General features: G+C 39.7%; 1 protein-coding gene across 3 annotated transcripts; it reads left to right on the forward strand.

The window, feature by feature from the left end:
- The first annotated feature begins 2 nt into the window (after positions 1-2).
- On the forward strand, positions 3-24,172 carry CRYZ (crystallin zeta). 3 transcript variants are annotated; one of them, XM_082355869.1, is made up of 10 exons: positions 16-123; positions 679-779; positions 4,994-5,117; positions 6,749-6,901; positions 10,916-11,079; positions 15,411-15,462; positions 19,843-19,992; positions 23,143-23,244; positions 23,344-23,439; positions 23,878-24,172. In XM_082355869.1, exons 3-10 carry the CDS (start codon positions 5,007-5,009, stop codon positions 24,040-24,042), a joined length of 993 nt encoding a protein of 330 aa, XP_082211995.1. In that variant the 5' UTR covers positions 16-123; positions 679-779; positions 4,994-5,006; the 3' UTR covers positions 24,043-24,172. The 3 variants fall into 3 exon arrangements, with proteins under 3 accessions (XP_082211993.1, XP_082211995.1, XP_082211994.1); XM_082355868.1 differs by lacking the exon at positions 679-779 and adding an exon at positions 4,783-4,878 and having other exon boundaries at positions 23-123; XM_082355867.1 differs by lacking the exon at positions 679-779 and having other exon boundaries at positions 3-123.
- Positions 24,173-26,732: the final 2,560 nt, after the last annotated feature.

Consider the following 26,732-nt stretch of genomic DNA (forward strand, 5'->3'; position numbering starts at 1 on the left):
GGCCCGCCCCCGGGGGCGGGGCGAGGCGGAGCCTGAAGGCGCCGCGGACTACCCGGCCCCTGCCTTTTTTCCGTGGAACCTGAGGGAGAGCTCACAGATTTTGATTTCCCACTCTAGAACCGGGTAAGTGGCTTAAAAAGCCCCCTTAGTTCAGGCTGCGGACCTCCCCCGCGCTCGTCCAAAAGGAACCGAGCCGGATTTTGGCTGCGCTCCTGTCCTGCGTTCCGTCCTCCCCTAGAACCAGTGAATAAGGTGTTCGTGGCCGAAGTTATTCCCCTCCAGGGGCTGCAAGTTGGTCATCCGTAAATCACCAGGGCAGTTTTACTTGCTGGTCCTGGGAGCCCGGCTTTGCTTTCTGGCAGGGTGAGCGTTTCGGGGCCCACGGCGGGGCGCCCGTTGCTACTCCCCCCACCCCGCTCCCCCTGCCTGTCCTCCCGCTACATTTCCCCTCGGCCCGGCCTGGGATCTGGATTCCTGAGGCCGCGCGCGTTTGCTGTGACCCCCGCCACAGGCAGCCGGAGGAGCCAATTTCTCCTTTCAGGCTCCTGTTTCCCAGGGCTCTTTCTGTCCGGCCTTTCCTCCTGCTTTGCCATCAGAGTTGCCGTCTTACTTTTGGAGAGAAATGTGTAGATTTTTTTCATCCCCCGCCCCCCCCCCCCCGCCATGGCTCCCACCTAGAAGAATCTTCAAAAGAAAGAAAATTAACAAAACACCCTGTGAACACATCGTGGGATATTTACGCAGTTCCTAGAGGAAACTTACCTCAGTGACCAAGAAAGGTGTGTTAATGATTGAACCACTGAAACGCTAAGGTTTGGACTGTTAGTCCGCAACTAGTAGAAATGGCAGTGTGATTCCCACTGAAGCCACTGGGGTGCTCCATGAGTGTCTGGTCAGCAGTAGTAAATCCCACCGAGCTCTGCTGCATCCAGTCTTTTCCTCAGAATACCTGGAGGGGTTTAGAATAATTATCTATTCAACTCCTCCTCCACCCCTTATTATCAGAAGTGGGTACTGAGATCCAGGCCGCTGAAGTAACCTGACAAGGTCACATGGCCAGGAAGAGACGTTTCTGTGGCTACTTTTAATTGTTAAAATTTTTTCTGGGTTAAGAATAATAAATAATATGCTGACATGAGTCATTCTTGATCAAAAGCAGCACATTTTGTAATGTTTGATTCTCTTTCCAAGTGTTTTTTCTTGCCAGAAATTCTTACTGAAGAATTATTTAAGAATTTTCTGTTTGCTTTTATGATATGACTTTGCTTTGGCTTTGTGAATTGATCTGTTCATTTTGTGTGAAAATATATTTCCAACATTTTCCCTATCTCTTTAATTTTCATTTAAACCAAATGGATTCAAGTGTAGCTTGGAAAAGATCACTGTTTGAGGAAGAATTTTAAATTCTGTATTTCCTCCATTTGCAAAGTGTGGTTGGCAACCTTTCAGAGGTAAAAAGTAAAACCAACATTAAACCGAGGTGCTCTAGTTCTTTAAAGTTTATATTTGATAAATAGAAAAACTTGTTTGAAGTATAGGCTTAATTAAAAAACACAAGCAGTGTGACAAGCCTGCTGCTGACTGCAAATGATTTACTCTGAATAATAGAGCTTACAGCATGTCAGGCGTGCTCTAAGCACTCACCACGTGCTGTTGCAGTTCATCTTCACAAGGATCCTATGCTAGGGAGTATTGGCCCCATTTTACAGATAGGGAAATTATTAGTTTTCCTAATAGAATCACTTCCTGTGTATCTCTAGTAGAGCCCTTAACTTATGGGCATTTGAAAATTTTCAGACCCAGAGCAGATACCTTAATCATAAAATATGTAATGCTACCTGCAATCTCTAAGAAATTAAAGGTCCTATATGCCAGTTTTTCAAAGGGTGAGATGAAAAGGATTTTACAGTAAGGGGAAAAAAACACCTAACAACATTTAAGGTGTTGGGTTCCAGCTGTGCTTCAGTGTGACCCTGGTGAGTCTCTTAACCCCTTGAATGTTTTCTCATCCATAACATGGATGGTGATTTTATTTCCACTTCTGCCTACAATTAAATGGTGGTTTTAATAACTGTTGCTTTTCTACCTATTGTGAAAATTATATCATTGGGTGTGAAAGATGTACTTTTTGGAAGAAATCAGGTATTGCAAGGGTTTAAGCACTGTAATTACCGTTAGTGTGTTGTGTTATTTTATTCTTTTTATTATTTTTTTAGCATAGTACCTATATTATGAAGCGGATGATGATCCTGTGGGTAGTTGAGGGGGTTCAAAGGCAATGAGTGCAGATTGGAGCCTGATCAATCATGGTGGCAAAGGCTCAGGGGGAAGTAAGATCGCCAGAAACAAAGTAGAAGTCAGAGCTGTCAAGGTCATGCCCTGTTTCCTTACGAGCTCCATAGGATAAGGTGTAGTACTGGGCAAAGCAGGGGCGTCTTCTAAATCCAGGATTAAGGATGAGTCTCCTCCTTCCTTTGTTCTTTTCTTCCAACTTAGCAAATGTCCAAAAGTGAGGGAAAAAATGTATGTGCTAGATATTTTTGACAGATCCTATTTCAGGGTAATTTTGCTTTTATTATTGCTACAGCTTTTTGAGGGTACCAGTGATGTCTGTTGGTGAAAAGATAGATGCGAGAGCTTGAAAGAAATAAATAGGTAGGAAGTAGGTAAAAGAGCTACTCCTCTTAACGTGGTGTGTGTGCGCGTTGGGGGGAGATGAGGGCGGAGTGAGCAGGCGCTGGGGAGGGGTGGGGCTTGTTCTCTTTGCCCTCTGTGCTCTCTGAGTTTGATACAGTGCCTTGCTTACAGTTAACGTTCAAAAAATACATGTTGAATGAATAACAACCAGTGTTTGGTATTAGTGTTTTGTTTAAATGGTTCTCTGGACTGTGAACTCTTTGAGGCTAAGGACTTGATTTTACAAAAAGTACTGTAAGTATTGTCAGGTTAAATCAAAGATGACTATAGAATTATAGAACCAAAGATATTTTAACGAATAAGAAATTGGAAAGGAGAAAATAGATGGGAAAGGAACTGTGATATCTCTATATATAGGAGTAAACATTTGTCAGGTTCTGTGCTTGATGTTTGCCGTCTCTTGCATAGTAACCCTGAGTGGAACTCAGTTTTCAGATGAAGAAGCTCAAAAAAAGTGACTGCCTTGCCCAAGACCACACAGCTAGTACAGGATAGATCTGGGATTCGTACTGTGAGCTGTCAGTTTCCACAGCCCACGCTCTTTCCACAACACCATGCTGAAAACAAAAAGGAGAATTAAAAAAACCAAAAAAACTATCTTATTTCCAGAGTGGAAAAGTCTGATCGGTGCAACCTTTTCTTTTTCTGTTTTATTTTCTTTATGTATATATTTCACTTTCTTCTCTAAGAAATACTCAGCTTGAGTGAAGACCCAAATAGAAATGCAGTAGTGAGACTGCTAGGTAGGTATGGCATGAGCTGCCTTTTCCTGCACAGGACTTCTCACCCTAGGACTGCTTGGGGCTCTACAGTGCAGGGAGGCTTCTGCCTGCTTCTGCCCCCTTTTTTTTAATAAGAGGGCTGCCCTTCAGGATATGTCATTGCTAAACAGCCTTTTAGCAATGGAGAGTTTACTTTCTCCTCTGTGCTAGGTACTATATTAAATCATTTTAAATAAAGGGTTTTAAAATGACACAACTTTTGATTAATTATATCAAGAACTTCCCATTAATACCATCAAAGTGCTTTGATTCCCTTCACACATGGAAGGCTACTTTATAGTTAGCATGGGCTCTGTTCTGAGGAGTCCTGTGTTGAACTGCAGTACAGTAAAGATCTTTCATCTCAAGCCCTAGTTTCTGCAACTCTTTTTGATGTTTCAGTGGCTCGTGGTTAGTGAATATGATTATTCCAGAAGTTAGCAAAGATGTTCCCGGTGGTGGCAGAGTCTAACGATATTTGATACGGTTAATTTCAAGAAATTGTCATAGCACACAAATAAAATTATGGAGATCAGTCAAAGCCCTTTCATTGCATCTCTATAAGATTTTCAAATTATCCAATTCTATATATAAATGTTCTTTACCTTTTCTAAACTTATTTTAACTCTTGAGTTTTCTTTTCATTTCAATATTAACAGTGGTAGCAGAGAAAGGTTAACTATAATTTACCCTCGTGATTAAAAAAGATTACATACAAAGCAGTGTTTTTAGTTTTTAATGTTTATTCTTCTTTGTTAAGATGAATGAACTTCATAAAACTAAATGTTTCAACATTGATAAATCTCAAAAACTTAATGCTGAGAGGAAAAAGCAAGTTTCAGAATTCAGTACAATATGATCCAATCTAAGTAAAGTTTGAAAACATGCAAAACAATAACAGTAGCACATATTGTTTACCGATGCAAATACATGTGGCAGTGGTATTACATCATGCCTGAGAAGGATGAGCCCTGAGTTTATGGGAATAGTCATCTCTTAAAACTGTGGGACAGAAATGGGATTGGGGACGGGTACAGGAGGCTTCGGTTACATCTGCATGTTTTAGGTTTTTACAATGTTAAGATTTGTTAAAGCTGGGTGGCAGGTAAATGTTTATTATATTCTTTATATTTCTTTCTATATTTGAAATATTACATAATCTAACAAAAGAAGATCTATTTATCTAATGTTAAGAAAACTTAAATTAGCTCCTAGAATTCCAAGATGTTGCAGCCCAAGCTTACAGCAAAGGAAACCTAAGATATTGTATCATGCTTCACCTATCCAGATGTTTTTGTTTGTATGTTTGATTCCCTTGTTGAAGGCACTGAATCCCTACAGGAAGTAATATGAAGTACTTTGCTTCATAGCTGAAGGATTTGTAAGATGAAAGGTCCTCAAACATGAAATGAGATCAGTGGTAAGCTCATGATTTAAACTGTTGTTTGAAAAATTGTTTGATCTTCTCCCTCCAGGGGAAAGAACATAGTGATAGCCTAGATACAATATGACAATATGTTAATTTTTTTTCTTAGTATCTAGGTCACCATGGCGACTGGACAGAAGTTGATGAGAGCTATTAGAGTTTTTGAATTTGGTGGACCAGAAGTGCTAAAACTCCAGTCGAATGTTGCCATACCAATTCCGAAAGACCATCAGGTGGAAATCATTACTTAAAAACAGGCAATAATTACACTGAGTGTGTGTCTCTAGCACATCAAGCTAATGTTCGAAAGAAGCAAACTCACAATGCTTTATAAAGACATTGAATTAGGACAGAGTTTACACTGTTTGCATCTGTAAGCTCTGACAAAGCTAACATAATTCTAACTAGTGAAGTAAATGTATGAAAAGAAATAACATAAGAAAAGTTTTAAAGTTGAGAATCATCTGTGTAATTGGATTTTTCTGAATGGAGTCATAAGTAGGTTTGAACAAGTTATTCTGTTACAGACTTTCAGTCATGATCTTTGTTTTATGCATGGGGAAAATAATTTTCTTCTGCATACATGCTTATTCACATATAAGAAAATTTAAATGCAGAGTTTAATCATTTCCAGTGACTTCAACATTATACTTTTTCAATAAAAATTGTGTATTTTTATTATTGCACCTTCCATGGCTCTCAAGTCTAATTTCCTTAGCAAGCCTTATGAGAGTTTTTACAGTGTGGCCATAATTTGGCAAAGATTTATTTCTTATCATTCCTTCTCAACAGACTACTGTAACAGCACAAGCTTTATCTGGTTTCCCCAAGAGGTGCTGTCATTCCTTCTGTCTTTGCACATACTATTCCTTTAACCTGAAATAGCCTTTTTCTCCCATTCTGAAAGAATTTCTACTCATTCTTTAAGACCTAGCTCAAATACACTTCCTTTGTAAGACCTTTCCTTACTTTTATAGCAGAAGTAATCATTCTGTATCAGTTAAGGTAAAATTAGCTTCTATTGTTGATGTAGCCTCAAAACGTCAAGGGTTCAACAATAGAAAATGATGTCTCATTCACTAAATTCCACAATGCTAGAATGTTGGTGGATAGAGTTCTCCTCCAAAGTGATTTAGGGACCTGGATTTCTTCCATCATGTGGCCCTGCCACCTTCAACACCTTTCTTCTGAGGTTGCTATGAAAGGGTGGAGACACTACGTGAATTGCCTAGGAAGGTCTTTGTGGGCCAGGCCTGAAAGTAGCTCTCGTCACTTTTGTTCACATTCCATTTGGCTACTCGTAACTGTGAAGGAGCCAAGAAGGAATATTCTTCCTACCTGCCTAGGAGGAGGACGAAATAGGTTTGATGAGCACATAGTGGTCTCTGCCACACATCCGCTCATATTTCCACCACTGTTTTTCCCAAATGTTTATAATATAGCACATAAACCATTCTGTCGTATCTTTTATTTTCTTTTTATGAGTGCACTCAGATTTTATTTTATTTTTTAAATTTTTATTGGAGTATAGTTGATTTACAATGTAATGTTAGTTTCAGGTGTACAGCAAAGAGAATCAGTTATACATATATATATATCCACTCTTTGTTTTTTTAGATTCTTTTCCCATATAGGCCGTTACAGAGTACTGAGTAGAGTTCCTTGTGCTAGACAGCAGGTTCTTATTAGTTATTTTATATATTATAGTGTGTGTATATGTTGGTTTGTAAAACTGGAACGTGAGCTCATTGAAGGCAGGGTTTTCCTCACCATTTTTATAGCTCCCATAATCACTACAGTCCTAGCGTAATGCTGAATGAATGCCTAAATGCTCTGTTTGAACTAAAGTACATTGTTATTGCAGGTTCTAATTAAAGTCCAAGCATGTGGTGTAAACCCAGTGGACACATATATTCGCTCTGGTACTTACAGTAGAAAACCACTTCTTCCCTATACTCCTGGCTTAGATGTGGCTGGAATAATAGAAGCTGTCGGGGAGAGTGTATCTGCTTTCAAGGTATTACATTTTTAATTATTTCTATTTTAGCTTAATATGTATATATTTTTTTAACATTTTAACATAGCTTTAAAATGTGTCTGTGTTTAAGTCTTTAAAAGGCCCCATTACACAATTTCTGCCACTTGGGGGACTCCTCTAGTCAAAAAAGAAATTACCTTTTATCCAGAGACCTTGCTTGTCTGATTGTTGGCAATAAGTGCTAGGTCATTTCTGTGTTTCCATATCCCTGCAGAATTGAACTGTGATCCTTTGATTTAACAGAAATACGTAAAGAAAGAAAAGAAGCAAGGAAATTATACTATTTCCTAACTCTTGGTAATACACAGCCAACATAGTTTTTTATTCCTTCTATAAAATTTGTTTCACAGAATAAAGGGAAGGCTAATTCTTTTGAATAATAAGTAAAAGATGAAAAAATGCAAGGTCAGCTCTACATTTTTAGAGCTGTGACTCAGACCGAGGTGACCAAGTCAGTGAAAATGTTATGATCAGGGCTTTCGTTATTTATGTGCCAAAAGGCATAAAAAACATAGTATATTCGTGTTCTTTCATCTTTCCTCATGATTCCTTGACCTGCTCAACTATGGCAGCACATTTACCAAAACTGAACTGAGATAACGAAGATTAACGTGGCCCGGGCCCAGGAAGCCGGCAAATTCCTGCAGCTTTCCACTCCTCCGCCTGTGGCACTCTGGCTTCTGCCCCCCACTGCTCCACTGAAACGATGCTTGCTCATGTCACTAATGGCCTCTATATTGCTGGAGCTAATGGGCCCTTTTATGTCATTATCTCTCTTGACTTCTCTGTGACATTTGACACTCTCAGCCACTTACTTTTTCTTAAAAAAAACTTTTTCTTCAGCTTCTGTGACATTCTCTCTCGCCCTTCCTCTCTGGGCATCCTTTTTCAAGCCCCTTTTTCTCTGCATGCTCCTCACATCTTGGTGTTGCCCAGCGCTCGCCGTCCCTACTTAGACTCTGCTTTTTATATTTTCTCCCTCATGATGGTCTCATACACGCCCTTGGTTTCCATTATCACATGTGATATCTTTAGCTTAGAATCTTCTGATAAGCTCTGGACCCCTGCTGTCCAAATACAGTAGCCACTAGCCACACGTGGCTATCTAAAATTCAGATTCAATTATAATTAAAAGTTCATTTACTCAAATGCGTAATAGACCCAGGTGTCTAGTGGCTACCCTACTGGGCAGTGCAGATGCAGAGCATTTACATCCTCACAGAAGGTTGTGTTGCAGGGCACAGGACCCACGTCGACAGCCTCCAGGAACCTCTTACTCATTGTGTCTAAAAGGGAGCTCATCTTTTCTCACAGCAGATCTGCTGCTCTCTCGTGTGACTGTCTTGGTGACATCTGGGGTTTGAGGCTTACCTCTCCATTCACTCTCCCTCACTCAGCTCTCCCTTACTGGAACTGTTTCCTCTCTCCTCTTTTCCTCCCCACTGCCTGTAGTGTAGTTCCGGTTATCTTACATGGTCCTTTACCTGGATTTCTATAATAGATACAACTTACCACCCTCCCTTCTTCCCCCGAGAATCTATCCTTGCTCTATAAGGAGTAATTTTCTAAAATGTACTTATGATTGTTATACACCTCTGTTTTAATTCTTGCATTAACTCTCTGTAGATTTCAAGGTACTGCTGGAACTGCTTATGTTATGAAAGAAGACTGTTTCGTGCTCTCTCCCCCACCTATCTTTTTCCATTCTTATCTCCCATTCCTTCTCACCCTGTAGTTTATTCTTTAGTAATAACTGTTTGTTCTTCCCTGCATATCCCATGCTCTTTCATCTCTGTGTCTTTGTTCATATTAGCTCTTCTACGTGGCAGAACTAAACTGAAACTTATAAACATGGGTTCAAGGGCTTTTACCCTCCAGCTTTCATTTCTTTTCATTTTATCTGCTGAAACTGTTACTTTCCACACATTAAACTACTTATTCGTTGGGAATGAATGCTGGTGATTTCTCAGCACCTATTCCTGCCACTGTTCCTTGACGTACTTTGTTTCCTTCACCCATAATGACTTTTCCCAGGTCTGGTTTTCAATTCAAGATCTTGTTCTGTCCTTCAAAGCCTACCTCAAATACTAGTTTCTCAGTGAAGCTGTTCTTGAGTCCTTCAACTTAGAAATAATTCCTTTCTTTCTCTTATACCTATCTCTGATGACCTATCATATTAGCCTTGCTTTGTAATTATTTCTATCCTTTTTTTTTTTCCTCTTCCTAACATTTAAGAAGCTTGAGATTAGGGAGAGTGTCTTGCAATTAATATCCATCACAGAACTTGAAGTACTACTTTCCATAGTGGATTCTCAGAACAGGTTTGAATTATATTGAAATCAATGCAATGTGTTTTTAAGCTGTAAAAACAGAATTAATCTTAAGTTAGTCATACTTGACCATTTTCAGGCAACACTGTTAAGCAGTGATGCTTGTCTTTGACTCCTAGATGCCTTTTGAACCTTTTTTATCTCTACCTCACCACATAGTGCTTTATTATAGGGCAAATTTAAGTATATTGAGAATTATTACCTTACTGTTTTGCTTATTCCAAGGAATATTTACTTTTTTTTTCTCTTCAAGAAATAGGAGTTAGCTTTTATTGTAATTCATAGCTGACATAGAATTCAGCTAATAAATGACTGAGCTGGGATTTGAATGTAGGTATGGCAGACTCTAATGTTCATATTCTCTCTACTACATTGAGATTGTTGAGGCTAGTTCGTTAATAGACCTGTGAAATAGATTATGAAAAACTGTATTGTCTTACTTTATCTTGGGTGTGTGTGTTGCAGGGGGGCAATAATGAGAAGAGGCAAAAAATGATAATGATTTTCATCATTGTACAGTATACTCTTATATTACTGAAAGGAATGGAAGTCCGTTCTTTCTCAAACTTGGCCACTAAGTTTTGTTTTAGGCTGACCTGCATAACAAGTAACATGAAAAATATTTTCTACAGGTGTTTTTTATTTTCCTGTATCTTTGTAAACTATTGTATATGTGTGTGTACACTATCATATATATTTATTCTTGAATCTGTAATTCTACATAGGTGGCAACAAATCTGTTGCCTATTTCATGCTCAATTAAAAAGCAGTCTTATAAGATTTCCATGTATTATGGAGAAAAAATAGAAATAGGAGTTAGGAGAGGTGCTTGTACTGGGCAGTCTAATTTCCCTAGTGCGCAGGTTACTTTGGGCAGGCCTGTAGTGCTTGTGTGGTGCCTTACCTTACCCTCAGTCATGCATCTGCTTTCCAGTAGCAAGGACCCAGCAGACGTTTATTGAGAGTTTTTATGTTTCTGGTGCTGTGACAGCTGAAGACATCTGTCCTGGCTCATCTTTGCTGTCAGGATCCAGGCAGAGTTGCCTGCTTTTTGGTGTATGCATGAAAAATGAGGGAAATACAGAAACAAATCTATGGAAAAGATTTAGAACAGGTGTTTGGTGTGTGGAAGAAACCTTACATTTTATTTGTTTCTTCTCCCTAGTATTTTGGGCCAAAAAAAAGGTTTATATTAACTGCCATTTACTAACTGCTTGATCTGAGCTAATTACTGAACTTGTATGTGCCTCAATTTCCTCATCTGTGTAGTGGGATTATCTAAAGGGAGATAATGAAAGTACTTTCCTCATAGGCCGTCATGAAGATCAAGTTAGATAATACTCATTAGACACTTAATGCAGTGCCTAGCACAGCAAGCTCTCAATAAAGGTTAGTTTTCAACATTATTATTAGACCATGCTGCTGGACATTCTTTCTTTTATTTTTCCTATTTCCCTTGATTTTACTTCTTACTAGTTCCCATTAATAAAACATTTAAAACTGTTCAGTATTTTGAAGTTATTTTTATGAGACCTTAGGATGTAGAAAAAAATATATAAATACTCATTTATTTCTTGTTATAAAGGTTGCATTATAAAGGATCGTACCCATTTTGACATCATTTTTAATCCCTAAAGATTTATTAATTTATTGCTTTCCCCAGAAAGGTGACAGAGTTTTCACTACCAGCACAATCTCTGGGGGCTACGCAGAGTACACTCTGGCAGCCGATCACACTGTTTACACACTGCCAGAAAAACTGGACTTTAAACAAGGAGCTGCCATCGGGATCCCGTATTTTACTGCTTATCGAGCTCTGCTTCACAGGTAATAACACACTCTGTCAGCTTTATAATCAGCACTAGAGGAGGGTGACATTAACTGGAGGAGGATAATATATAATTTATGCTTCCTACCACCCGTCCACTGTCGGTCCTTTTTGGTTCCCATTTGGTTCCCATTAAGATTTATGGAGCGGAAACTGCTAATTTGGGAGACTGTTCTAATCACTGAAGAAAACAAAGAAGAGCAAAACACTGTCTTTGTCTTCAACATGCTCACAGCCTAGTAAGGGAGGGAGACGAAAGAGTAATAATATCGATGTATAATGTGGAAAGGACGGTGGTAGAGATGTGCATAGGGATTTGTGGGATCACAAGGGATGTGCCTGAGGTGATGAGGTAGGGCTTCCTGGCAAGATGTAAGACTTGGATTATTTTAAAGCCACGTTTCAAAAATCTTGTTATCCAGCTCCAGAAACTAATTGCTGCAACTTAAAAGGGCTCTACCCTAGACCCACTGGTCAGTTTCCATGGATGATACCTGAGAATCTATATTGTAATTAAATTCCCTAGATATTTGAAAAGGATCAGAGGGACTTATCCTGGGGAAGGGTAGCTGGGAGTGGGGAGGGCGTCCTAGACAATGGGAAGAGTTGGTGTGGGGGGCAAACATCATGGTATCTGGGGAGAAAGAGCTATAGCAGTTTGCTTTTGTTAGATAGAAGATTTCAAGGCAAAGAGTGCTGAAGAATAAGGTTGGAACATAGTAATCTCTCAATAAATGTTAGCTGCCATTATCTAATAGGCGGGATTCAGATAATAAGAAGCTAGATTATAACGCTCACACATTTTTCTGTAAGGGATTGGGGGGTCATACAGTGTTTTTTTCAGGAGAGTGATATTGTCATATTTGTGTTTCATTAAGATCACCTATTTGCTATGCGAAGGATGGATTTGATGACAGGAATGGAGAAAGAGATGGGAGGGTCTTATAGAAGTACCCTCTAGGAACACTACTTAAGGGCTAGAGCAAGGGTCGTGGTAGAGATGGAGAGGAAAGGACAACTATTTAGGGGGTAAAATCAGAAATATTTGGTGACTGCATGTGGAGAATGAGGGAGAGAAAGAGCTTAAGAATACTTAAAGATTTAAACTTGGGTAATGTTTACCTTGACAAAGAGAGGGAGGAAAAAGTTTCAAAGGGAAACTGAGTTCAGTTTTGGATGTGAAACTAAGACAGACATCGTCATGGAGAAGTCCAGCGGTCTGTCGGATGAAAGAGTCTGAAGCTTGAAGCTTGGAGGTATAAATTTGGGGTTGTCAGCATGTGATGAGAGCTGACAAAATGAAAGTCATTGAAATCCCTCAAGGAGTGAGAAGAACAGTGGAGTGAGACCAGAACCTTAGTGAGGATTAACATTGAAGAGTGTGGTCAAACGTAGGGAACAGAGTCCTAAGGGAACCAAAGGGAGTGTATCCCAAGGGCAAGAGAGTCCAGAGTCACCATGTCTGGTAAACATCTGTTAAGCTCGTAGGTGTTGAAGACAGGAAGACCTAGGTTATAGTATTGTCTCCACCTACTAATGGTCAAATTGCTTTCCTGTCTCAACTGTAGTTTACTGACTTGAAAAACATGGATAATAATAGCACATACCTCATGGGGTGTGGTGAGAATTAAATGAGGTAATTAATGCATGTAAAGCTCTTAGCATGCGAGTAGTACAGTCAGTGTGGGTAGTGTTAGGGGTAGTAGTTGATGTTGCTACCAAGGAGGTAAGCTAGTTGTCAAATGCAGCAGTGAGGGCTATTTGGGAAAAAATACCAGCTGGACTTAGCAATTAGGAGGTCATTGGTGGCTTTCGTCAGTTCATTTTCAGTAGAGTGGTGGACAGAAGCTTGATTGAGTGGGTTGAGGAAGGAAAAAAGAAATCGATTCTTGAATGGAGACTACTCTTAAAAAGCGGGGGAGACAGGCAGGTAGGGGTAGAAGAGTACTTGAGGAGAGTTCGGGAACAAAAGGTTTTTTTTAAGGATGGACAGGACTTGGACATGTTTGTAGCTGAGAAAGGATCTGTCAGAGAGGCAGAGATGGAAGGCTTGGAAGAGAGGGCGGAGTGGCAGATGGGACAAGATCCTGAGCAAGGCAAGAAGGAGAGGACTTAGGACAGAGATAGAGAGATGGGCTTCAGATCGAAAGGAGAACTCATCTGTAAAGCCTGGAAAAGGTAGTGGTGTAATTATGGAAAGTTTGTGGGCAGGGAGGTGGGACGTTGAAGGAGAGAGACAGAGAGAAGTTGGGGCAATGTACCGTGGGGTCCAGGCTGACTAGGGACGGAAGTGAGGCCAGGAGCAGCACGAGGGCAGAAAAGGAGCAGCTGAGAGACAGCAATCTGTGAAGCTGAAGAAGAAGTTTTGAGAGAATACGGGCTTACCGAATCAGGACAGGAGGTTAATATCGCTTATTAGTGTCTGATATTCCTCAGGTGGAATGGTTAGGGGTGGCTACCAGGTGTAGGGAGAGAGTGGTAAAAGCAGAGGAGAATTCAGGAATTGTGATTTGCAGTTTCCCTCCCGTGAATGTTGAAATCTCCCAGATTGGGGCTGGATTTGGGGTGGAGGAGGAAGCCTATGTGCCAGGTCCTAGTCTTCAGTAACTACGATGGGGAACTACAGCAGCACAGAAGGCCAGGCCACGTGCTCCAGGCCTGCCGTGGGCCCCAGGGACAGAGGACTGTTAGTTAGGGTTCTCCAGAGAAGCAGAACCAACAGAATGTGTATATTGATAGATTGATTTGTGGAGGCTTGGTGAGTCTAAAATCTGATGGGGAGACTAGCAAGCTCTAGAGCCCGATAAGAGTAGCAGTACAAATCCAAAGGCAATCTGCTGACAGAATCCCTTCTTGCTCTGGGAGAAGTCTGTCTTTGTTCTATTAAGGCCTTCAACTGATTGGGCGAGGCCCATGCACATTATGGAAGATAATCTGCTTTATTCAAAGTCTACTGACTTAAATGTTAATCTCATCCAAGAAAGCACCTTCACAGAAACATCCAGAATGTTTGACCCATATCTGGCACCATGGCCCAGCCAAGCTGACACATAAAATTAACCATCACAGTGACCCTACACAAGGATAGCAGGATCGTAGCCATGGGGATCCAGGAGAAGGTTAGCCAGCTTTTTCTCCGCCCACTGCAGGCCCAGAGGTTTAGGAGAATGTGCTTAGTGTGTGAGGAGTTGTTTATAAGATTTAAAAAAAATCATTGGGAAGTATTTCATGACCCATAGCATAACATTAGTAATCCTATTCCCTTACATTTGTATTTTACTTTTTAAAATGTCAAGTGTTTTGGTAATACCTATCTCAGTTTATCATTGCAAACCCTCAGTTTAACTCACTGCCCTCAACCCCCCATCTCCAAGCAAGCATGTTGGAGAAACTTCATTTACTGACTCACAATTGCCATTTGTCAGCTGTTGGCACAGGGGCTTGAGCAGGACTCCAGGCTACCGTGTTCTCCCTCCCAGGTTGAACATAATGTCTGTACAGGGTGGCCACGCCCTATTGTCCTGGTAAGTAAAGGATCCTTGCTGGGCGTCAGATCTGGATCGCACATTGGTTGCTGGCTTGTGACACCAGCACTTGTCCATCTGAAATGATAAGGCATCCCTCTCTGTCTTGCTGCACGTTCCACGTTCTGTGTTTTCAGTGTAATAGAAAAACAGTGGTATGAACCAGAAGTAAAAAGAATATGTCATTTCACCAGAGGGTCTGGACATTTTAGGGGCTGACAGGGGAACCTGCGTGACAGGATTTATTGTATTTCATACTCTCTTACCATCGCTGACTCAGCATTGCTTCCTGAAACGAGGGCTTAGAGGCTGTGCAGCCAGATGTTCAGAGGCATGGAGAAGGAAGGCAGTAGCTGCTATGTTTACTTGGGTATTACTCTGTGTTTACTGTGGAATAAAGACTGAGCCGTAACGACCCTGTTTTGAGACACTTTCTGTGGGAATGAATGGCGGACTCCAGTTCCTCTAGGTGAAGCAATTTCACTTAACACACCAACAAGGTCTCTGAGAAGGTAGCCCAATAACGTGATCCCGGCATCCCAACGGTGCCTGGCACGTGATAAGACTCCCAATAAACATTTGTTGAATGAATAAGTGAATTGAAGGTTTACTTTTATCTGTGGCTCTGAAGAACCATTGTTTGATCCTGTGGAGCTTGGAGAATGTCTTGGGTTATATATCAGGATGAGTTTCCTCTTTGGGTAAGTGTTAGTTGAACTGAGGGTAGAGTTCTCTTAAGAATTATGACAAGCATTGAGCTTAATTAGCTCCAGAGTAAGGCGATGAAGCTCTGCTTTCTTTTTCAGTGCCCGTGTGAAAGCTGGAGAAAGTGTTCTGGTTCATGGGGCTAGTGGAGGGGTAAGTATTTGTTCTTTAAGTTTATTTTTAAAAGAGCTTACGTTTGTGCGTTTCACGTTGTATTTCTTTAAGTTGTTTTTAAAAGCCAAATTTGTAAATATAGTCAAGGGTGCTTTTTTTCTTTTTGTGGCGAGGCTTCTTTAAATTCCGTCTTCTGAAGGTGATTCCCTGTCATTAGTTTAGCATTTCTTGGTTAATAAATTCAATAGATTACCTGGTCAAAAACGTATGCATTAGGTTTTCCACCTGTGTTGGGTATGGACCAAGATAAACTGGCTTTGTTTTTCTCTTCAAGTAGTGTATGTTATAAGAAGATTTATTTAGAATTTTAAACAGTTCTTTAAGGTTAATGTAAATTCCACATTCCCTTAGATAAGGAAACTAAGGCTCATTAAAGCTTTACCACTGTTGCCCCAGACAGCACTGCAAAGCCACGCAGCGAGCCTTCGTCCTTTCTAGCTCCCTTCCTCCTCGCCTGCTGCGCTTTGATGACATTCGTGGGGTGCACAGTATACAGCTGTGTCCTTCACACCACAACCCATGGCTTAAAATGCTAATGGTGCTGGGGGGTACTCAGAACTTATAAAATCAGCCCTGCAGTGAAATGATTCAACGCAAGGCTGTCAGAAACCTCTTCAAGATACTGGCTGTCAATCTGCCTCCGAAGAGCTTAGAGGAAAAGTTAGAGCTCTGAGGTTGGAATTTAACAAGAAATCCACATGACCTCTATCAGGCACATAAAGGCTTTAGACATTTTGGAGACAAGATTTCGTATTTTTAAAATACAGGGCCTGGGGCTGGATGGCTCACCTTGAGGAAGCTGGTTAACCCTTTCGGGGCACTGTGTATTCCAGAGAGTAGATGGAAAGAAGTAACCGATTACTGGCACATTGTTCCCAGAATAATGAGAGGCATCCTGAAAATGTGAATTTACCTCTAAAAGTGGCCAGATAATACAAACAGAGAATTCAGACCTCTGCATATCTGTTACTTAACGTGAATGTATCACCAGGTTTCACACCCAGCTTCCTGTGTCCCTTCAATAGATTAATTCTGAAGGATTTCACAGATCAGACTATTTACCAAAAAACACCAGGATTGTCTTTCTGGGGCTTGAGAAAATATGACAGATATACCTTGGCAAAAAACGCCCCTTGTTTAGCTTCAGCGAAGAGGCTGTTTTGGGGTTAAATTAACTTTAACCCTAAATAACTAAAGGATCTGTCAAACATTCATGTATTTAAATTGCTTTGGCTTTCAGAGAGCTACCCTTGTGCTCTGTATCAAAGGGAGAGATTTCAGTAGGAAGGGGAGAGAAGAGTTTAAAGAAAATCTCTTTTTATTCCCTTTACTCTCTTGTAAAAAGCCAGGTTGCTTCACCATGATTTTTTTTAAAAGACAGAGTCCGCACTGTTCTCTGTGCTGGCTGAGTTTGTGAAATCCTTGGCTGGCGGGGATAGGCTGGCGACCTGGTGTGTGAAGCGCTTCTGATCCTGCCTGCCCTCTCAGAGGGAGCCAGTGCTGGGCTTTGTCTTGCTTCTGTTTGTACTTTCTGTCCTCATTTAAATCAAATTCCTTTGGGATTATGCTGTGCATGTAAAATGGTGTAGAATGTATGAACACAGCTATTATCCAGATATGTTGGTGGGGAGTGCCCTATTTTAGTGTCAGCAAAATAAATAGAAGAAAAAATAGTTGACACATAATGGTATATAATCTTATATACTCTATTGAAGGAATATTGTTAGTATAATTGTTGACAAGAACAGAATAAACAGCGCCTTTAAAATAGCTACTGAGTGCCCCTTTGAAGTAGTTAGAGCATAAGGAGGTATATTTACATTAACTCTTAGGTTCAAATGTGGTTTTATTAGAAGCCCCCTGTTTTTTTAATTGAAAATTAAAGTAGCAAAAATCAGTCATGCTAACCACATAGTGTATTGTTATTTCATGGAATTGAATGTCTGTTGCCCTCAGTGGGCAGTGAGTTCCCAGTGTTTGTTTTGGTTAACCAGACAGATCCTCACCGTAACCCAAGTGGGCTCAGGCTCATCACTCCCAAATGCCGTACAGTCTTTAAGGTCTGTTTCAGGCCTGGGAGTCTGTGATTCTGTTACAATTTTAACTAATTTCTATCATCATTTTTCACCTTAATTCTTTTCTATCATGCCCAATCTATAATCATTTTACCTTCCTTTAAATCAGTGGTTATCAATAAGGGGTGATTTTATATCATCTCTTCTCCCCCTTGGGGACATTTGGCAGTGTCTGGGGACATTTTTGGTTGCTACAACTGGGTGAAGGAGTCTGGCATCCAGAGGATAGAAACTAGGCATGCTGCTAAACATCCTTCACTGCACAGGACAGTCCCCACTGCAAAGAATTACCCGGCCCAATAGTGCCAAGTTTGGGAAAGCTTGCTCTAAATGTATGTGACGCTTATCTGTGCCATTCATTTGGCATGTGGTCAAACGTATTTCCTAGTATTGCAATTTACATAATTGCTTTTATCTATATTCCTAAAATAATTTTATTTCTCCTTTATACTAAGCACATTTATCTAGTGCTCTAGTGATTTCATCAAGTCCCGTGGCTTTAAATACCATCTGTAAACTGATGAATCTCAAATTTACGTTTCCAATTCTGAATTCTTTCTAGCCCATACCCATATTCAGCTGATGACTTTACATCTTCATTTAGGTGAGCAATATACAGCTCAGCATGTTCAAAGTGAATTCTTGATGCTCTCACAAAGTTGATCCTCTCTAACCTTCCTTATCCCAGTCAATCTACCCAGTTAATCTGGCCAAAGGCCTGGGAGACATCCTTAATTCTTCTCTTTTCCTCACCTTCCACCTTCAATCTATGAGGAAGGCCTGGTCTTCCTACTCCCATTTCCCCCTACCTTCTTTTTGCCTCTCATATAATTGGAATTTCTTTTAAAAGCCTAATTTGGATCATATCCCTCTCCTGCTTAAACTCTCCAGTAGTTCTGCATGGCTCTTAAATGTAATCCAAAGCCTTTACCTCCAAGGCCCTGTGTGCCTTGGCCTCTCTGTGCCCCTCTGGCCTCATCTTCTGCTGTCCCACATGTCCTGCCCTCAAGCCACATTGACCCTCTTTCATTTTTTTTATTTTTAATAAACTTATTTATTTATTTATTTATTATTTTTGGCTGCATTGGGTCTTTGCCGCTGCACGTGGGCTTACCCTAGTTGCAGCGATCGGGGGCCACTCCTCATTGCGGCATGCGGGCCTCTCACCACATCGGCCTCTCCCGTTGCAGAGCACGGGCTCCAGGCATGCAGGCCTCAGTAGTTGTGGCACGCGGGCTCAGTAGTTGTGGCCAGTGGGCTCCAGAGCGCAGGCTCAGTAGTTGTGGCGCACGGACTTAGTTGCTCCGCAGCATGTGGGATCTTCCCCGGCGAGGGATCAAACCCGTGTCCCCTGCGCTGGCAGGCGGATTCCCAACCACTGCGCCACCAGGGAAGTCCCACATTGACCCTCTTTCTGACCTTTGAAGGTCCCAAGCTCATTCCTGGTTCAGCCATGACCATTCTGCCTACAACATCTCCAGCAGGCTTCCCAGACCGTCACGTGCTTGTCCCTCACTTCATTCAGGTCTCACCTCTTCAGAGCAGCCTTTCCTGATGACCTAACTGGCCCCTTTCCCTATCTCTTTATAACCCAATAGGCTATTTTATTTTTTTCAAGTACTTTTCATTTTCTGAATTTACTTTATTCATTTATTTGTTCATGTGTTTATTATCTTCCCCCTACCTTAGAACATAAGTTTCTTGCATGAAGAATCATGTCTTGCACATAGTAAATAATAAACGTTCATCATATTAATGAATAAATTAACTTGCTCATGTATGTACCTGTCTCCTCCACTTAAGTGGTAGAGGCCTTACCTTTGTTATGTAATATTTTATATGTACAATTAAAGTATGAAGTCAGTGAGCACATTTTCATCACCTTTAAACCCTGTATCTTTTGCACAAAGCAGATGCTAAATGAACATTTTGTGCAGTGGTTACAAACTCAAGCTCTGCAATCTGATTTGGTCCAGCTCCTGTTTCCATATATATAAGCTTCAATTTTCTCATCCGTGTACCAGGGACAATAACAATATCTACTTCATAGGCTTCTTGTGAGGATGAAATGAAGCAATACATAGAAAGTATTGAGTGTAATACCTGGCATATTATAAATGCTCAGTAATAGTTAGCTGTTGTTGTTCTTATTTCTTTGTTTAGGCTCTTAAACTTCTTAACAATAGCTAGAACCTAGAAAAACCTGAAGTTCATTATATGTATTTAATAAATGTTTGCAGGGATGCAAAGAATCTAAAATGTTGGGCCATACTTTGTTTTTCAGGTTGGAATAGCAGCATGCCAAATTGCTAGAGCTTATGGCTTAAAGGTTTTGGGCACAGCTGGTACTGAGGAAGGACAAAAGATTGTTTTGCAAAATGGAGCCCACGAAGTGTTTAATCACAAAGAAGCTAATTACATTGATAAAATTAAGGTAAAATTGTTCTATTATTTTATAAAAGTAAAATTTGTTTCATGGGAGACTTAACATTTTTTTTGTAAGTTCTTTTATCAACTACTCTCTTAAAGTTGTTTGTTTTGCTTATGTGTGTTTTAAAGATTTAATTTAACAGAGATGTCTAGTTTTCAAACCTTCACTATCATTTCTCTCTTGTTTATTTTTACTAAGTAAAATATAGCCTCTCTAGAGGCTTATAGCTATAAAAACTGGTACTCTTTAATGCAAATCACATTTTAAGTAAAGCCACCACAGCTTTGTATTTGCAGCTGTGAGGCAGTTTTTTTGTTTGTTTGTTTAATATGTATTGTGAATATTGTGACACGATCACCACAACAAGTCTAGTTAACATCTGTCCCCATACATAGTTATACAATTTTTTTTTCTTGTGATGAGAACTTTTAAGATCTATTCTCTTAGCAACTTTCAAATATATAATACAGTGTTATTAACTGTAGGCACCATGCTATGCATTACATCCCCATGACTTATGTATTTTACAACTGGAAGTTTGTACCTCTGATCCCACCTTTACCCCTGTCACCCGTCCCCCACCCCCACCCCACCTCTGGCCACTAAAAGGTAGTTTTAATATAATTTCTATTGGTGTAAATTTTCCATAGAAGAGAATTTATCCACAGATTAAAAACTGGATCTGTTTAGCCTAGGGAATAAATTTTATTTGTTTACTGGATACTTTGGAGGAGTAAGCACTACCTCATCCAAAGCGCGAGATAGAATTTAGTTATTATTGCATCCATTCCATTGCTGCAGCAGAATTCAAACAGATTCAGAAGTTCTCCATTTGTGCTATAGTAGCAGTTTACTAAACACCTATTACTTTGCTAATCCCCAAACTACTTGCTCATGTTGAGAAAGAATTGGTATATTCCAGGTACTGATTACTGTGTAAACAAGGTCATTACAAACTGAGGAAAAATATGAGCGAGAGTTTATTACCACTGAATCATCTTGCCAAAAAACTGAGTAAAGGCACTCCTTTGTTATATGTTGAGGGAACCTAAAATTGATTGAGTATGCACTCATGATACCAGTATCAGAGATGAAAAATTGTCAGTTATTTTAAGAATATGTTTTTGTTTTGCAGTCTAATTCCGTCTCTTCTACTGGTTCCTTCTGCTTAAGTCTCTCTCATTCTCCAAAAACATTCTCTTAACCTTTTATCTCCCCCTCTCCCTCCTTTACCACCACATTTCTTGAAAAAGTCAGGGGTACTTACTGCTCTTACTTCCTTACCCCCCACTGCAGTTATGCTTCCACCCCAGCTGCTTACACGGCTTGTCAGGGCTGCTGGTAAGCCCCTAGTTACCAGGCAGCTGCTCTTGGCTCAGTCCTCATCCTGTTTGACCCTGACCACACCTGCTAGAAGCTGGCTCTCTTCTTACTTCTCTGACTTCATTTTCAGTCTCCCTTCTCTTCATTTTACTTAAATGTTGGTATTCCTTAGGTCTTTCCCCTTGCTCTCTAATCTTCTCTGGTGCTGCACCTGCATCCTGATTCATCTCACACACACCCTTATACTGCTGGTTTCCAGCACTACCTCTGGCCTGTTTCATTGCTTCACGCCATCAGCCTACTAGATACTGACACTCATCTGGTCCCTCAGGACAGAAACCCACATTTCATTTCCTGTCCCTGTTGTTTAATCACCATTCTCCCTCCTACCCATCAAATTGGTCACCTCCTCTATCAGTGTCATCTCTGACATGCCTTTCATATATGTCTCTGTTTCTCTTTTCCATTCATCGTTGTGACTTAGTTTAGCCCTCGTCTTCTTCAGCCTTGACTATTATTCCCAGCTGAGCTAATCTCCCCTCTGTCTTCTCTAGTGTCTCCAGCATTATTTGGTTCTCTGTTTAAAAAAAGGAAGAAAAAAAGAAAAAAGTCTTCAGAAATAGCTGAAATGAGAGCCCCATGAGAACAGGAATGTTTGTTTTTCTTCTTCCCTGCTGCACCTCCAGTGCCTAAAACAGTGTCTGCACAAGAATTAATTCATGAACACCCGCCCCCCAAAAGTCCAAATCTTTTAACGTGCATTTGGTGTGTTTTCACAGTCTGAACCAATTTGCAATTTCTTGTCTCCCACCTCTTCCCCCACCTCCATCTCTTTCCCAAATACGTACTCCAGCTCTGCTGGGCCGCTTTCCAGTTCCAACTTGCACTCTTAGTCCCTACATCTTTGCTTTTCTGTTTCTTTTGTCCAGACCGACTGCCTCATGTCTAACTTCCTCTTGCCCCCTCTTCCTTCTGTTTCACTTAAGGAACTCCTACTCATCCCTCAGGGCCCAGGTCATCATCTCTGTGGAATTTTCTCTGACCTTTACAGATGATCAGAGTTGTAACTTTTATTCCCTCCGTAACCTGTGGTTTATTTCTGCTAATATAGTACTTAGCCCATCACATCACAGTGAAGATTGTAGTGTTTTCCATCTTCCTCACTTTGTTTTGAGCTCCTTATGTCCATCTTGGCATTTCTAGTACCTCTCACAGTGCCTGACACAGGTATTCATTTTTTTGTTAAAATAAATGAATATACGGTAGATATGTATAACTTATTTAAGAGCCAGTTTTAGATGTTGGGAACCAACATCTGAGAGCCCAAAGGAAAAGAAATAGTCTGCCAAGCTGATTGTAGACCACTTAGAACAAAACTGAATGCACACACACACAAAATCCTGCAACAGCAAACAGCCAGTGATTTTTTCTTTTGTTTTCTGTTTTTTTAATAAAAATGGGAAACCCAATGTCCAGTTTTGGATTTTTGATTTGTTCCTTCTTTCTCTATTGAAGTACATTTTGAAGATAGAAAATTTTCAGCTAAGGAAAAAGTACTTTATAGTCAAGTTGAGTCTAAGCGCCTGAAAATTTTGGACAAATTTTATTTCATTATAGCAATTTATTTAATACAGACCTTTATCATTTTAGATGTTGTGGCTAGTACCTTGGAATTACAGCATCACTATATAATTACATTATCTTAAAATTTGCATTATTAGTCTTTAAAATATAGCATCTTATGTCATTTGAAACACAGTTCTGTAATATATGGGACTATGATAACAGTTATTTTTCCTAATCTACTCTGCATTCTTTTATATTATATAGAAATCTGTTGGTGAAAAAGGAGTTGATGTGATTATTGAAATGCTAGCGAATGTAAATCTTAGCAACGATTTGAATCTTTTGTCACATGGAGGACGAGTAATAGTAAGTATTTCATTTTTTTTTACCACTTTGTAGTTTTATCATAATTTAACTCTATTTTGCAGTCATCTTTAACTATAGACATGTTGTTTTTCATACTAGGTTGTTGGCAGCAGGGGTCCTATTGAAATAAACCCTCGGGACACCATGGCAAAGGAATCTAGCATAATAGGAGTTGCTCTCTATTCATCCACCAAGGTAGGAAAAGAAGTGACTCTGATTTTGGTACCTTAAACATTGATATAATTTGTCTAGTCAGGCAGACTGAAAATTTAAGTAGATGTTAAAGTTAGTTATCTGACTAAGTGGGTTAAGGATTAATCCCTAGAAGATAACTAGGGTGACAATATAATTTTACTTTCCAAGCCAAGGCACTTATGAAAGAGAAAGGAGATACTATTGGCAATTACTAATTACTTCAGGACGATAGGTATTTTGTAAACTGAGACCGCCACAGACAAATTGCACTAATGGTTAACCTATAGAGAACTACTTATTTTGTAGTTCTGGACAAGTTGACAAAAGCCACATATTTGTGAGAAATTCTTAATGTTCTCTTAGATTCTGAAAAATTTTAATGCTTCTGAAAATTAAGTCATGTGTTCCTCTACTGAAAAATCTTTTTCTTTTCCTCAGGAGGAATTTCAGCAGTTTGCAGCAGCCCTTCAAGCTGGAATGGAAATTGGTTGGTTGAGACCAGTAATAGGTCCCCAGTATCCATTGGAGAAGGTGGCCCAGGCTCATGAAGATATCATTCATAGCAGTGGGGCTACTGGAAAAATGATTCTTCTCTTAAAATGATTAATCCTTCCACAGATTTCCTGCGTAATTAAAGGTTTCTTACCTCAGTTTTACGTACAGTACATTTGCTTTAATTAGCATTCATTTGATTCAGTGAGTTTCTTATATTAAAAAAAAAGATTTATCTTTAGCGATCATAGACATTGGAGTGCAATTTATTTTCTAGCTGGCAATATTCTTTATGCCTTCTGCCTCTCATCAAGGATTCATCATAGTAGGAAATAGAATATTAGTGGTCACTTGGCATTGGAGGGCATTACAGAAATTCCTAACTGATACTTGATCATTGATTCCATACCTTTGACTAAAACATGCTAATTCAAAGTAAGACTGTTTGATTTCCAAGCCTACTTCTTTATAAGAAACTTATAGGGGCGTCCCTGGTGGTCCAGTGGTTGAGACTTCGCCAACCAGTGCCGGTGGTGTAGGTTTGTTCCCCCCTGGTTGGGAAGCTAGGATCCCACATGCCTTGGGGCCAAAAATACCAAAACATAAAACAGAAACAATATTGTAACAAATTCAATAAAAACTTTAAAAATGGTCCACATCCAAAAATCTTAAAAAAAAAACAACAAAAGAAGAACCTTATAAAGGTTCTTTAGTCTCTGATTAGCCCAGAACTATATTGGACTGTGAAGATTTTCTGGACTAAACAAGACACCTTTTCCAAACTAATCTCATCTAGATCTACAAGTCTCTCAGAAGGACAAGATAAATGATGTCCAGAGAAATTTGTTAGTTTTCCAATATATTCCCCAATATATTATGACATTCACTGGGTTAATGATTGATTACTAATGATCCATATATTCTGTGAGGACAGGAGCCTTATCTTTGGTATAATATGATACTAGGTGCATAGTTTCCAAATAGATGCTTACTGATTGATTCAACTTCAAAGTAGATTTAGAGTTACCTGTTTTTGTGGTGGGGATCATATATTTTTATTCAAATTAATAAATGAATTTACACATTAAGAATGATCTGCTTTTGTTATTATGACATGGTAACTACAGTAAATTCTAGAGGAAATTAAAAACTTTTTCTAGTTTGTCTTACATATATTACTTGCCTTACATCACCTTACATCACTTTTACATCAGTGTTACTTCCTAACAGTGTTCTGTGTTGGAAGTTTTTATCTAAACTAAATTAAGGAATGATTACCTAGAAATCTTGCCATCAATATTATGTCCCAGGAAATGAGGTTTGATTGTTATTTTCGTTCTTGTTTTTCCATGTGAACACAGCCTCTTATCTGTTATTATATTATATGGTTGATTCTCTTGACCTGATTTGTTCTGTTGAATGACAATTTCTTGTTTGAATGTGGAATCCTGCTTTCATAGTGAACAGAAAGCACTGCTAACTTCTATAATTGAGGGCTGTCATTGGCTTCTGGCTCTACGTGCCATGGCTGAAGTGTTTTTACTGTTAGCATTTTCCAAGTTTATTTATTATTTCTTTTACAGGTTAGAGTCTTGTAGAGTGAAAAATAACACGTTTGAAAAAATTGTTAAAAAAGCAATGTCATGGGGCTTCTCTGGTGACGCAGTGGTTGAGAATCTGCCTGCCAATGCAGGGGACACAGATTCGAGCCCTGGTCTGGGAAGATCCCACATGCCGCGGAGCTAGTAGGCCCGTGGGCCACAATTACTGAGCCTGTGCGTCTGGAGCCTGTGCTCCGCAACAAGAGAGGCCACGATAGTGAGAGGCCCGCGCACCGCAATGAAGAGTGGCCCCCACTTGCCGCAACTAGAGAAAGCCCTCGCACAGAAACGAAGACCCAACACAGCCATAAATAAATAAATAAATAAATAAATAAACCCAAAGTTTAAAAAAAAAAAAAAGCAATGTCATGAATCTAGAGATTAGCAGTTTATATACATTTCAAAATGGAAGATTCCTTGCCATTCAAAAAGATAAAGGAATAATTATTCTGTAAAAGTCAGTTTAATCTGTTTTCACATTTTCCTCATGTATAGAATAAGCTAAGGCATACTGCTCACTTAACACTGCACAATCCATTGATACAGTTCAGTTAATTTCAAAGGCAAAACTAGCCAAAGTTTATGCATTAACTGCCATATTTATGGTTATGTAGCATTGGACATGTTCCCTGTACAAATCTTGTCGTTCTAGTTCTGTTCTTGTCCTAATTTTCAGCGAACTATGTTCACTGCACTGTTGGTGCTTATAGACCAAGGGCTACTACCCCATTCATCAGTGCTGTCCCTGATACAAAGTAGAGAATAACTTGTAGAATCAACAAGCATTTTGCATTTCAACCATCTGAATTTCTGTTCCTATTTGCTTTGACCTTAGAATTGTATTTGCTTAGGATCATATAATGTGTTAAAAGATCAAATGGATCAGCCACCCTGAGCCTAAGAAGGCAAACTGTCATGCCAAAGGTTTATCCATTTATCCATTATTTCAAAGTATTTATTGAATACTTAGAGTTTCAGAAGGCACCATGCTGGAATTTGAGGATACAAAGATGTATAAGACATAGTCAACATCCTTGAGCTTAGAGCTGAGCAGGGATGAGAGCTGAGTAAAACATGTGTATGTATAAAGAGATTTAATTTAAGGAATTTTCTCTTACAATTATGGAGCCCGACAAGTCTAAATCTATGAGGTAGACTAGCAGAGTTTTTATATTGCAGTATTGGGTAGAATTCTTTCTC

The sequence above is a fragment of the Balaenoptera borealis genome (genome assembly GCF_965194805.1).
Source record: "Balaenoptera borealis genome assembly, chromosome: 1".
In the NCBI taxonomy this organism is placed as follows: domain Eukaryota; kingdom Metazoa; phylum Chordata; class Mammalia; order Artiodactyla; family Balaenopteridae; genus Balaenoptera; species Balaenoptera borealis.